At 32.7% G+C, this 13,266-nt stretch overlaps 3 protein-coding genes across 5 annotated transcripts; 2 read left to right on the top strand and 1 right to left on the bottom strand.

Moving 5' to 3' along the window:
- Nucleotides 1-3,921: 3,921 nt before the first annotated feature.
- Nucleotides 3,922-8,492, bottom strand: LOC106752085 (WD repeat-containing protein CG11141). 3 transcript variants are annotated; one of them, XM_014633498.1, is made up of 10 exons: nt 8,191-8,492; nt 7,398-7,630; nt 7,137-7,292; nt 6,924-7,055; nt 6,686-6,846; nt 6,463-6,598; nt 6,083-6,386; nt 5,850-6,012; nt 4,446-5,296; nt 3,922-4,349 (listed from the first exon to the last, which is right to left on the bottom strand). In XM_014633498.1, exons 2-10 carry the CDS (start codon nt 7,620-7,622, stop codon nt 4,243-4,245), a joined length of 2,235 nt encoding a protein of 744 aa, XP_014488984.1. In that variant the 5' UTR covers nt 7,623-7,630; nt 8,191-8,492; the 3' UTR covers nt 3,922-4,242. The 3 variants fall into 3 exon arrangements, with proteins under 3 accessions (XP_014488984.1, XP_014488983.1, XP_014488985.1); XM_014633497.1 differs by having other exon boundaries at nt 8,235-8,492; XM_014633499.1 differs by having other exon boundaries at nt 8,353-8,492.
- Nucleotides 8,493-9,164: 672 nt separating this feature from the next.
- LOC106752007 (ATP synthase subunit O, mitochondrial) lies at nt 9,165-10,440 on the top strand. Its single transcript, XM_014633350.1, has 4 exons — nt 9,165-9,275; nt 9,401-9,445; nt 9,669-9,779; nt 9,869-10,440. Exons 1-4 carry the CDS (start codon nt 9,255-9,257, stop codon nt 10,313-10,315), a joined length of 624 nt encoding a protein of 207 aa, XP_014488836.1. The 5' UTR covers nt 9,165-9,254; the 3' UTR covers nt 10,316-10,440.
- Nucleotides 10,441-11,194: 754 nt separating this feature from the next.
- LOC106752072 (60S ribosomal protein L17) lies at nt 11,195-12,867 on the top strand. The gene is made up of 5 exons (XM_014633479.1): nt 11,195-11,303; nt 11,570-11,656; nt 12,152-12,311; nt 12,407-12,577; nt 12,664-12,867. The coding sequence occupies exons 2-5, from the start codon at nt 11,576-11,578 to the stop codon at nt 12,807-12,809; spliced, it is 558 nt and encodes a 185-aa protein (XP_014488965.1). The 5' UTR covers nt 11,195-11,303; nt 11,570-11,575; the 3' UTR covers nt 12,810-12,867.
- Nucleotides 12,868-13,266: the final 399 nt, after the last annotated feature.

Raw genomic sequence — 13,266 nt, 5'->3', positions numbered from 1 at the left:
TTTATGACCGTCGTAATTATCACGTTGTGGTTGACATTGATCGCACAACTTGAAGACACGCTTAGGGCCATTTTCACCATTTTCCAATTAACCTAACCGACTGATTAACTCAATGGAATTAACCAATCGCATTAGCCAATTGTAGTAATAATACAACGTACGTCTTACAAAACAGTCCGGCATAAATCCGCACCAGAATAAAAATCAGTATTGTAACATCTATCCTCTATTTTTTATTCGATGACGTAATAATTAATGTAATTAATGTAATTTAACGTAAATTAGCTAAATCGATTAATGCAATTGGTCAATTCGATCGAGTTAACCGGTCGGTTGGGTTAATTGGAGTTGATGGAAAATGGTCTTTAGTTTATAGGTTCGGTCCCTCTAAGAGATACGTGTCGGGAAGTACATTAAGATGTGTTTTCGTACAAGTATTTCGTCGGTACATGAATGATCTGATGGCATGAAAATTGCAGCGATATTACGGCGATATTTTGATGCCATAAATATTTCTGCTTATTTTGCCCGAAGGAGAATGCAATTAATCTGTAATTATTACCTGGGAAACAATTTTACATATATAATTAGATACAATTAGATATAATTGGATATATAATTATATATAAGTGTATATATAATTATATATAAGGCGTCATATGTATATAAAATATGTCCACTCATACGAGGTAAAAATTATATCCCACATGGAATATGACGTCCATTAGAGGTCCAAATAATTTCCATAGCCCCATGCAACATATCTATTTCTACGGTGAAAGGTCCACATGGACCTTTAATGGAGGTCTAAATTACTATCACGATGAACATCCATCACAAATATATCATGGATGTTCATTAGACATTTATTATGAATGTATGATAGACATATATATGTTTCTAACAGAATGAATATTTAAGTTTTATTAGTAATTAACCATTTTTATTTAATTTTGAGAATATATTTGAATATTTAGAATATTTTCACACAATTATATCCTTAACACATTTTTTTAGTATATAAAAATGTTTATTTTATTTTATTTATATAATAAAACAATTTGTATTGCATTACATTTGAAATAAAAAATTGCAATTCTTCTGTACGCAATATACAATTTATGAATTATGAAAACTAAACATTTAGTCTTCATAATTCTGCAACTAAATGTAATACATTAATTTGCAAGTAAAATATGTTAGATATTAGATAATATTAATATAAAAAATATATTAATTTAATAAATAATTATAAAAATATTATAAAAGTATATTTAATAAATAAAAAAATAATTTATAAAGATATATTAGATAATATAGAATTTTAATAAATTTCGAGTATTTAATAAAAATGCTTATATATGGCACAGGAACATTTCTATGAATACTATAAAGATATAAAACTGATGGTCATAGGATATTAAAATAATATGCCAAAGATATTATGTGAAGTGAACATATAACATCAACAGAACATTCTGAAGATATTAAAAAATATTACATAACATGCTTAGGAAATGATAAAAATATTATTTTGATTTTTAATAATATTCATACAATATTCTAAGAATAGTGCTTGTTTATAGGAAATCGACAAAAAACTAGAAATAGTTGGCTAAACATCGGCCTTAACGAGTCGATTTTATGTTAACTTAAAGAAGTCGGTTATCAGTCGGCAATCAGTCGCTTGTGCTGATGTAGGAAGCGACACACGGGTAACATGACGTGTAAATGATACATTTCACCGGTGTTATAATTGTTGATGTTATAACTACTTTCTTTCTCCCTCTCTCTCTCTCTCTCTCTCTCTCTCTCTCTCTCTCTGAATTCCGGATTGCAGGCGCGTTTTTTTTCTGATTTAGCATCCGACGTTTCGTGAACATGGTTGCTCCTTATTCTAATGAAATGAATTGAGATGTTCATGAAACGTCATATTCCAAACCAAAAACAACACGGCTCCAACCACGAAGTGAAACATAGTGATACAATTTATTTATTGCAACGAAACACTACAAAAGCCTCAAATATATCTGATATACTTAGCTTTCTGAAAATTAATATTAAGAAATAATTTATTTTGCACGGATTAATACGCGTAGAAAAACTTATACATAGCGATCTGTGATAAATAGATCGTACATTTTTTGTCTTGTTTTCTGCAAATTATTCATATCACTTGTGTATTTTGCTAATATGCTGCATAATTTTCTACTTTCACTGTGTCATTTCACATATTATTTTACTTGAAGTATGAATTATTGAGCTTAATTAAATATAAAATATCGCAACACTCTCGCTGCACAACTTTGTTTTTTCTATCTGCTATTGCTAGGAAATATAAACAACTGTTTGTTCAATATTACAATAATATTCATATTTAAATATATTTCTATGTAATGCATGCATTACAATTGAAAAAAAATTCTGTTAATTTGTAATTATATATTTTTATAAGTTCATAACAATTGTTTAAATTTCCTTCATGATGGAAGAAACCACCACCTTCTCGCGGTTTCCGTCGAGCAACAACATGTACGTCGTACATTTATAAAATATAAACACGATTGGTATATTGATGTAATTAAAAATAAAGTTATTTTAATCTTGCTTTCTTTTCGTTGTTCGAAATTTTGTAATATATTTTAACAAGATACATTTATTCAAGAAAAACGTACACGTTGGCCAAGAGTGGATTTCATTATTTTTACAATTTTACATATAGTATAAGGAATACTTGCCGTTCGGAACCGGCGTTAAACTGTAGGTCCCATATACATGTATACGATCTGTGTGCGCACCACATGCATATGTAAACGGGCTGTCATGACAGCCAAGAGGGCAGCCCCCTTATCATGCTAGCTTCCGTAGGGCTAATAACCCACGTGGAGCGAAAAGTATCTATTCAGAGACAAATGAAATGCCCCGACGCTTAGCGGCACAAAGGGGAAGAAGAAGAAGAAGTATAAGGAATACGTGCTTATATATAGGAAATATTTTGACTCTGATACGATTAATTAATGATTTATTCATTACAAGATTAAAATATTCTATATATAAAGAATATATAGAAATAAAACGACGCTTTCAGCACGAAAGCGTGCGAAACTGTTTCGTCAGAATGAACGTATCACAGCAAGCTCGTCCGAAAGAGAGATAGATAGTCGTGACGTAATATATTTCCGTCTCCTTCTAAACAGCCGAAAGCGCCCGAAGTTGGGAGCGTACGCACGTGGCTTTATGTGTGCTTTTCCCTCACGTGGCTTGTAACAACGCGCTATGCTTGACTGCTAATCGGTTCACTATTGAGCGTTACGACCGGCAATATCCAACACGTGTGCGAAAAAGATTGTTCTTTTTGCCCCCTCATATTATTAGTGACATTAGATTTATTATGTCAGAGAATGAAGAATAGGGGATTAGTTTTACAATATTGATTTTCATTACAGTGAGGACTGGAACAGTTTTGTAAGACATACGTTATATTATTATTACAAGTGCGTTCTGAATGTCGTAGAAACGCAAGAAAAATCGGGAATTGGAAGAAATATATGAGACATACCCTTTAGAGAAAAGATATTTACGAAAAAAAGGGCTGGGCAAGAAGGTTCGTATACATTAATATATTTTTTTAATACTGTCTTTATTATGCATGCATCGTGTTCTAACAGAGCAAACGATTTTGTATAATATATGAGAATCGCATCTTGCATATAAATTTCAAAAATAGTGAAATAATTGTATTGACACGTTATGTTTCAATAAAATGCTACTTGTGAATTTGCACAGTATTTATATTTGATTAAATAACACAATAATATGATTATAATTTCGTGTAAAACATTCATGTAAAATTATATACATCAATTATAAACGGTTTATCAATTAAATTAAAATTGAAGCAATGACTAGTATTATTTTTCAATATCAGTAATTATAAATATATAATTTTATTTGCTAGAAAGTAACTCAACTTTTTCTTTCTTAAAGAATAAATGTGTATTATCTTGTAATCTATTTTACGTTCTTAATATCAATATTATTTTTTAAACTGTACTTATTTTAAACATGTCTATTTCGCTTAATAATTTATAATATCGTCAATTTATAATAAAGAAAATAAAAAAAAAAAGAAATAAAAGTTAACAAAGTCACTGTTGCGTATCACATAATTATCAAATTATTACTTTGTACACATATATCGATTGCAATATGTAAGAAAGAAGGCAACTTTTGTGTAGAATTCTATATTAAAACATTGTGAAATGTTGGTATATCGTCTTTAACTAAGACCCAATCTTCTTCTTCCTCTTCAGGAACAGCAGATGTGGCAGCAGATTCCTTTGCCAAAGCTCCAAATACGAAAATATTTTTTGTTATTCATCATCGTTTTATATTAATATAATATATTAACATGTAACTTTTTTGATGATTCACGAATTACCTACCATTGAATTGGACTTCTAATTCATGGCGATCTACTGGTTGCACTTGTCGAAAATTAACGAAACTGTTACCAGTTGATGTGGTATCGTCCACCTTACTTTGTAAAAGTGTCTTTCTACATTCACCAAGATCTTCCAGTCTTTTTAATTCGGTACGATAACTAACGTCTTCCTCCCCCGATTCAGTTTCAGTATGATCACTTTGTTCGGCATATTCCTTTTTCTCATTCGCACTCTGTTCTTCATTCATCATATAGTTAGGATGTACGTTACAATTGATGTACGTTATGGTATCCATACGATTAGGTATATTCGAATCACCATTGTCTATTTGACTACTCTTCATATACTTGGATAAGATTGAATCAAAATCGAGAATATTGGCTAATAGTTTTTCCTTATTTTCTACATCTCGTTGAATTCTTTCCAGATCACGATCTGATTTTATTACACGATTGTCATCTATACTCAATGACAATAATGAAGAATGGGTCGTCGTCATTGCTTCGTTGGCATTTGTGTTATTAGCACTTGAATTACTCGACGAATGATTAGCGATGGATGTCGATACGATGTGACTACTATTTTCGTTTGCCGTTTTACTATGGGATTTTCTCTGTTTCCTTTTAGGTGTGAAAACAACGTCTTCAAATTCCTGCTGACCGATTCTTCGGAATAATTCTCGACGATCATTGCTCTTTTCATCCTGCATATTTTTCCTTTTATCTTTATGTTCTAATATTGTGTTAATATGCGTTAGAAGTGGAATATTTAAATCTAACGGAACTATCGGGGGTATTTCCACAGCTTCTTCTGCGCTAATAACTGCATTGTTGTCAGTAACTGGTACAATGCTAGAATATGATTTCATTAACTTGACGATAACATTTCGAGTTGGAAAAGTTTCTCTTAAAAAGTAATTTGTTACGGTTATTCGTTATCCATTGGAAGAAGTAACTCGTTTACTATTACTCATTTTGGAAAGTAACTCGTTACGATTATTGTCGATACGAGTCATTACAGTTTCCGTGACTCTTTTTTTTTGCAAGATTCGCTGCTGCCCGTTCTACATACATACATGTATTCTACGTACAAAATAACGGTAAAAAACAGTGATTTGTTACCGTTAATAATAAAAGAAAAATAACATCGTTACTAAAGAACTTACTGAGTTGTCACTAAAGAGAGTAACTGGTAACGGCGTACAACTAACGCATTACTTTCCAATATTGGATAACATTAAAGTTTAAATTTCAATAAGCCATATGTTCATTTAGTTTCAATATGGTTTAGACACTTAAAAACAAATTCTCTTGTTAGATAAGTTCTGCGTCGAAGAAAAGTGCCCAAGCTGTACTGAAATCAAATGTACATATTTAAAATATAATTATTTTTTTGCTTACTTACTCTACAGTTTGAATAATATTGGTTGAATTAATTTTATGAAAAGGAATAGCTGGCATTACAGTACTCTCCTTTAATTTTGAAGTTAGTTCTAATAAGCCAGTAGCGACGGGTTTGCTATATTCTGCAAACGACGACAAAGGATCCATTGTGCTTCTTGTTTCTCCTGTTACGGTTAAATAATTCATTATTAATTATTTGTAATTTTATAATTACATTTTAGGAATGATGATTACCCGATATGAAAGTATTATCTTCTGGATAATGAGCGATACGCAAGATATTTCTTTCTCCTTCCAATATAAATATCTCGTCTTTAGTACAAGCTACATCGGTAACGCGCCGCAAATCAGTCACCACTGATGATATTGCAATAGTGTTTGGATTTACCACATAAATTACATCATCACTGTAAGTTACTATTAAATCATCACAAAATGGTAATACAATGCCGAAAGAAGGTTCACCGCGATTTTTTCTCAATCCTTCGGGCGCAGGATTTAATAACTCCACTTCTGTATGACCGGATCTAACTGCGTCCTGTATACAATAAATTTACAATAAGTTAAGAAAGTAGCTACCAAGGCCATTTATTGTATCGACTCGAAATTGATACCTTGAATATGAGTGTTTTCAATACAGTTCCAACTTTATCAGCTTGCCATAATCGCAAGCCTGGTCTACTAGCATAAATAACCGGTTCTTGAACATAATTCTGCCGATAACCAAATACCGCACCTAATTTACCTAATCTAAAGATATACCAAAATATTCATTTTTTCAATAACTTATATCACAATATCGCGCATATTGCGAGTATGTAATCGCAGACTACTAACGTTTTACGTTCTTTCTGGCCAACTTGTATTATTCTTCCATTTTCATTTCTATTCACTAAAATTGTACGTAATGTAGTTGAAACCAATAGCAAGCCTTGTTGGTAACTCAACTGTACCACTGAATATTTTTCATTTAATAACTGCGATGACTTCGATAAATGCTATAACAAAATAATGCAAAATATCAAATGATTTTCTTGTAAATAAGAAAAAATTACTCAAAATTTATCGTACATACCATATAAAAATCAATCTCTGTTAAAACTACTAGACCATCTTGATCTCCACTAAATAATTTCATACCATTTTTAGACCATTCAACTGCTGTTACTGCATTTTTATGTAAACCGTTTATACTGTATCTTTCAACCTTATAAATTATGGTAAGGAAATATTTGCATATTAATCTTATATAATTTTACAGGTGCAAATTTGAATTTGTAGTTGTTACCTGTTTCTTTTGTTTCGGTTTTAAACTATCTGGTAATGTATCTGGTGGACTTTTGGGAATTTGAAAAACTGTAATTACTCCATGTTCATTTCCAGCAGCAACCATATAATCAACAGTGGATATTACTTGCACACACGTGATCTTGGAATATGCATTCTACAAGAAAAAAGTATTGTCTTAATTAGTTATTCTTAATCAGTTATTGTCGCTAATCATATTTAATTAACAATATTCAGAGTTATTTAAAAGATTTTTATATACTTCACAACGAAGCCTTTGTAGATCCTGTTTCTCTCTATTATACCAGTAGACAAGCCCACGATTAGTTCCAATAGCAATAAACTCGGTAAGTGCAGCAATGCAAGTAAAACTGACATCTTGTGTAAAAATACCAGTTTGTATTCTAGCAGGTATCTGTTGTAAGAGTGTTGAAAGTGGTGCCCATTCCCTTAATGGTCCACCATCTTCACACATTGGTGTTGCCATTATTCCAACTATATATTTTGTAATAAAATATATCATTATTTATTTACAAAAATTAAATTTTATAAATAACTGAAAATAATTTTATGCGCGCGCGCGCGTGTATGTGTGTATGTGTATGTGTGTGTATGTGTGTGTGTGTGCATAAGGCAGTATAATTTCTAATAAAAAAAAACGTTATACATAATTTCACAACTATATACTTAGGCCTGTATTCTGAATTCTCTTTTATCGATGAAAGTGCTTTAACCCTTTGAGTACTGAATTATTTGTAGATTTTTATGCCCATCGGACGGATTTAATTTGTCGCTATATGGATTAATATGTAAAAGTAATACATTTTATGCCCAAGTAAGCAGATGACGAGTCTCACTCGTCAAATGTACCCAAAGGGTTAATTGTGGCTTCTCAGTTAATCAGATGGTTTCTGAACCACTTTTAGAGGCACTTTTATTGATAAAAAATATTCAAAATATAGGCATTAATTATGGTTTACGACGTTAATTGACACACAATTGCGACATGTAATGTTACATTTTAAATAAATTTTTGCAGAATATGTAAAAAATACCTTTGCATAAGAATAAACAGAGATAGATGGAAAAAATGGCTTACGGGGATCAATAAACTATATAATCCTTAGGATTTTCTTTTCAATACATCGTGACGTTTCCATTGCAAATAAGCAAATAGTTATGTATATGTTTGATATATATACAACAAATGTACGCACGCGTATCCTATCGACTTCTGTAACTGGGAGCAATAAGATTAAAAAAACACGTATCTGTCACTCCCAGCGAACTCTACACTATACTGGAAAGCTCACTAAAATGGGAGAAAATAAGAGAGGAAAGTAGAATCGTTCTGTTCTTTTCTATTGATGTATTCTTTGGCTGGTATTACATGTGTCGTACGACGAGTTTGTCGGACATGCCGATTGGCAGTCAGACAATTTCTAGGATGACTGGAGAAAAGTTTAGGGACCCTTGAAATTCTCTATATAAATATATTCCAAGTTCCAAGCGGAACGCAACCTATGAATACTGGCCTTAAGCCAGCGGCACGCGATGTTTGTTTTCATGCTGGATTGCTTGCTGGATAGAAATACTGCGTTCTGATTGGTGCATTTCCAAAAATAGATGACAATACACCAATTAAAACGCAATATTGCCATCCAGCAAGTGACCTAGCACGAAACAAGCATCGTGTGCCGCTGTCTTTATACATAAATAAATAAATACATATATATTCCAAGTTAGAATAAAAACGGCAGTATAGAAACCATACATAAAATTATTATAGTCCTGTAAACAAAATGCAAAAATGCAATAAAATCCAGATAAAATCGGCAAGTGTAAATGTTTAGTATATTTTATACAACAAACATTTTGTATACAATACATTTTTTGTCCTGGCAACACTGTTCGCGCATGGATCACGCAAGCGAGAGAGAACGCTAGGACACAAACAGAGTGCATCCTTTTCTACGTGCACCTCGACCCCTGTTTCTCAATTAAAGGCAAACGTACAGTCTAGATAGACATATCGTGTCTATGTATTATATAATAGTGGTTGGTTGAATCTGTCTCTTCGTTTTCCAACTTTAGCGAACAGTTCGCAAGACTCATAAGAATGTCTGTTAGTAGAGTAATTGTGAGTACAGATGGGTAATTTAAGACCTCGTTCAATTTTTGAGATATATTGTTTCGTCATTTGCATTATTGATATCACGTTGATTACGTAGATTGTTTGCGAGTGCCAAATAATTTTTGTTGCAGGCACGAAAATTCTCCTCGTCGGTTGTCACACAGCAATTAGTGAAGGTAATATTTTACAAGTTCTTGTGCTCTATATGAAGTACTTAGTACATGCGACAAGTTCATAAACTCGCAATAAATTTGCTGAAAGTTACCTTGCCTATTTCAGCTTCCATATTTATCGTGTCATTCAGATACAACTTCTATATAAATATAATGCCAATGTACACATAACACACGTCCATATGTGTACCCATATGCAACTTTATCTTTTTATATGTTAATATAGCCTCCAATTCAAGTTTTTGGGTTAGAAGGCAGATATGCAACAGCTCTCTACTCAGCTGCATCCAAACAAAAATCTCTTGATGCGGTGGAAAAAGATTTGGTTAATTTCCAGGTATAATTATTGTGCAAACATATATATACATGCTTATTTATATATTATTTATAAATGATTTATATTTCTCTAATGCATGTCTAAATTAGGGTTTCCTGAAAACTGATACAAAATTGGTGGACTTCATAAAAGATCCTTCGGTAAAACGGAAGGATAAAATAGAAGCCTTTAAAGCTATTGGCAGTAAAATTGGTACGAATCCAGTTACAGCGAACCTATTGACGTTGCTCGCAGAAAATGGCAGATTGGGAAAAATGAACCAAGTTATTAATCTATACAAATTAATTATGGCTGCTAATAGAGGAGAGGTTGTTTGCGAAATAATTACTGCAAAACCGCTAGATACAGATATGAAGAATAAACTAGAATCAGCTCTCAAGGGTTTCTTAAAGAAAGGGCAAACTATTTTGCTTACTACTAAAGTAGATCCTTCGATTATTGGTGGCATGCTAGTATCAATAGGTGATAAGTATGTGGACATGAGTATTGCTAGCAAAATCAAAAAGTATAGCGATCTTATCCAAAGTGCAGTGTAATTGATTCAGATATTTCTCTCTAGTGAGATAAATTAATGAAACAAACTTCATCACATATAACTGTACTTGAATGTTATATGTAAATTATTGAATAGTGAATAAAATATATAACTTCAATCTCAAAATGTGCAATGATCATTATGTGAATCAAATTGAAATATATTAACAAGAAAAATGTAAATTTGTATATTAAACTTGAACTTGTAATTTTATTTCTTTATAACTGAAACACACACATATATATATATATATATATATATATAGCATAAATAAGATATTTCAGGCATAATACATTGTTTTGTAATATGAGAAATATCTTTTTCATTAATATTACTCAAACGTATGTATCACTCTGCACTGTAATGCACGTTTGATTAATAATAATGAAAAATACACGTCACAATATCATATATAGATACATACATATAATTATATTTCATGGAATAAGATATTATTAAAGTTAATTTATTATACATATAGTTTTCGGGTAATTATGAATGGCGGATAGAGTTTTCAAAGTTCTTAACATTTTCTCTGGACACCCTAAAAATTCTCTATCCGACGGCCAATTGATATATCTGACAAACTTGTCACACGACGCATGTAATGTCAGCCGAGCGAGATCCGACATCGGTGATTGACTAATTTAACATAAAGTTTTCTAATTGTAAGAAAAACTCTATGCAGATATGTGTGCTATCGCACTATGCGCTAACGATTAGCCTTATGCCTGTGTGAGATTAGTATTGAGTTTGGATTTGTCCAATCAGAATAAGATTCACTAAACTTGAATTTAGCGAACTTTGCTCTGATTGGTTAAATTTCAATCCAATCTCGATCCGCAATATGGGCGCTCCAAAGCACTTGCAGCTCCAAGTAAATCGTAGCTTGATCTTGGTATCACTGGTTGCGTTTCACTTGAGTTGGCATTCATGAAGATATCGTTAAGTCTCGCGTGTCTTTTCCTCCGAAATCGTGTTCTTCGAAGGTACGTACGGCCGTATTCGTTATATTTTTCAGATCTGATTGCATCTAATCCTGCATTTAAATACTCGACTTACATAAGGTGATTTCTCGTATTCAAAATCTCGAGCTGTAACGTAAACACAAGATATATCATCTCCGTGTACGATAGACGATTGAAAATTACGAGTAAAATACGACGCGGGCAGACCGTAATGGGCCCCATCGCGCTTATGATCGCGAGATCATAGACTTGAGATCAAGTGTTAATTAATTTTTATGTCATTTTAGGACACAATGCCTCGTTATTCCCACGAGCCAGTTAATGCGACCAAGTCGTGTAAAGCGCGTGGTTCCAATCTGCGCGTGCATTTTAAGGTGAGTACAAAAAAATCTAACCTCAAGTGTGATTTCAAGGGTCAACGTTTAATCCAGTCTCGAGAGAACGGTGTGTTTTGTGCGCAGGTCCTTTGTTCATCGTTGTACTGCATATTTTTTTTTTTAAGCTGTTCCACGGAATACGTGCAACTTTATTCTCTTTATAGACATTTGTTAGTGGTATTGGGACATATACTTTTCCGAATGCCTATAATAATATATTGAGAGAGAGAGAGAGAGAGAGAAAGAAAGAAAGAAAGAAAGAAAGAGAAAGAGAGAATGTTTAATTCAGATTTACAATAGGCGTAATAAACCTTTAGTCCTAATAACACTTCAATCTTATAAGTTACAATATCTGCATGAATTATAATACTGCTGGGAATATTTTTTGCTGGAAATTATGTTACAATTTAGTGCTAAAAGCTAAAGGCTTACTGCATCTGTTATAAATCCAGTTTTACAGGTCATACAATTGGTTTTTCTCATATGTTACAGAACACTCATGAAACGGCACGTGCCATCAAAAATATGACTCTGCGAAGAGCGCAGAAATATTTAAAAAATGTGATGGAACACAAAGAGTGTGTGCCCTTCCGTAGATTTAATGGTGGTGTTGGCAGATGTGCTCAAGCCAAACAGTTTGGAACAACGCAAGGTATGTCAATATCTGTGTGTGTCTTGAACAATCTAATTGTCAGGTTGTTCGAAGCATAATAAGGTTTGTACAAAATGTTTGTCCGATTATCTTAGGTCGTTGGCCAAAGAAGTCTGCGGACTTTTTGCTGCAGCTGCTAAGAAATGCCGAGAGCAATGCTGATTACAAGGGACTTGATGTAGATCGCCTTGTGATCGATCATATTCAGGTGAATCACGCACCTTGCCTTCGTAGAAGGACATATAGAGCGCATGGTCGCATAAATCGTGAGTACATCATCTTAACCTTCGTTAACAGAAATACATCTTGCTGAACAATTGATTATTGTTGCAATTTTGCGATTTTTACACAGCATACATGAGCTCACCTTGCCACATCGAAGTGATCCTGACGGAGAAGGAAGACGTGGTCGCGAAGGCCACAGAAGAAGAACCATCCAAAAAAAAGCTGAGCAAGAAGAAACTTGCTCGACAAAAAGAAAAAATGTTGAGAGAATAATCTCATGTGAACGTGTTAAATACCCCGAAAAAATAAAGATCAACGTGGGTTCTGTATACTTTTTTGTATTATCTTCCTATCCAGAGAATCAGCATACAGAAAGCACCAGTAGCGTCTTCCAATTTCGACTTGACCACGTTTAGGAATGCATATATTATGTACGAATTAAAATTTCAATAATATCCAAGAAAACACGTGATATCTCGGCAATGTTGTTTCTCTGATACTTGATTCTCGCGGATTTTACAAATAGTAAAATATTCGGACGATATAGACGGATGATATACACGCTTAGAAAATATGATCAACACAAAAAATACAATAATAACGCGGTGTCATAGCTATTGAGTGAAAAAATTAAGTGATTTTGCAGCGGTTTGATTGGTGATACATGGATGTGAATAATTGAGAGAAGCTGCAAAAGTATGCACGAGTGCGTTCAAGAATATTCTACTCT

Source organism: Dinoponera quadriceps, unplaced genomic scaffold (assembly GCF_001313825.1).
Source record: "Dinoponera quadriceps isolate SergipeBrazil2010 unplaced genomic scaffold, ASM131382v1 scaffold424, whole genome shotgun sequence".
NCBI lineage: Eukaryota > Metazoa > Arthropoda > Insecta > Hymenoptera > Formicidae > Dinoponera > Dinoponera quadriceps.
This window is presented reverse-complemented; position numbering and strand designations above follow the sequence as displayed.

Excerpts from the sequence above, each read along its gene's own strand:
- LOC106752085 (XM_014633498.1), bottom strand. The coding sequence starts at position 7,622 with ATGGCAACACCAATGTGTGAAGATGGTGGACCATTAAGGGAATGGGCA. Across the intron at positions 7,056-7,136 it reads AACCGAAACAAAAGAAACAG|GTTGAAAGATACAGTATAAA; the intron begins GTAACAACTACA and ends ATAATTTATAAG. Across the intron at positions 4,350-4,445 it reads ATTAGAAGTCCAATTCAATG|CTTTGGCAAAGGAATCTGCT; the intron begins GTAGGTAATTCG and ends TCGTATTTGGAG.
- LOC106752007 (XM_014633350.1), top strand. The coding sequence starts at position 9,255 with ATGTCTGTTAGTAGAGTAATT. Across the intron at positions 9,276-9,400 it reads TGTCTGTTAGTAGAGTAATT|GCACGAAAATTCTCCTCGTC; the intron begins GTGAGTACAGAT and ends TTTTTGTTGCAG. Across the intron at positions 9,780-9,868 it reads AAGATTTGGTTAATTTCCAG|GGTTTCCTGAAAACTGATAC; the intron begins GTATAATTATTG and ends TGTCTAAATTAG.
- LOC106752072 (XM_014633479.1), top strand. The coding sequence starts at position 11,576 with ATGCCTCGTTATTCCCACGAGCCAGTTAATGCGACCAAGTCGTGTAAA. Across the intron at positions 11,657-12,151 it reads ATCTGCGCGTGCATTTTAAG|AACACTCATGAAACGGCACG; the intron begins GTGAGTACAAAA and ends CATATGTTACAG. Across the intron at positions 12,578-12,663 it reads AGCGCATGGTCGCATAAATC|CATACATGAGCTCACCTTGC; the intron begins GTGAGTACATCA and ends ATTTTTACACAG.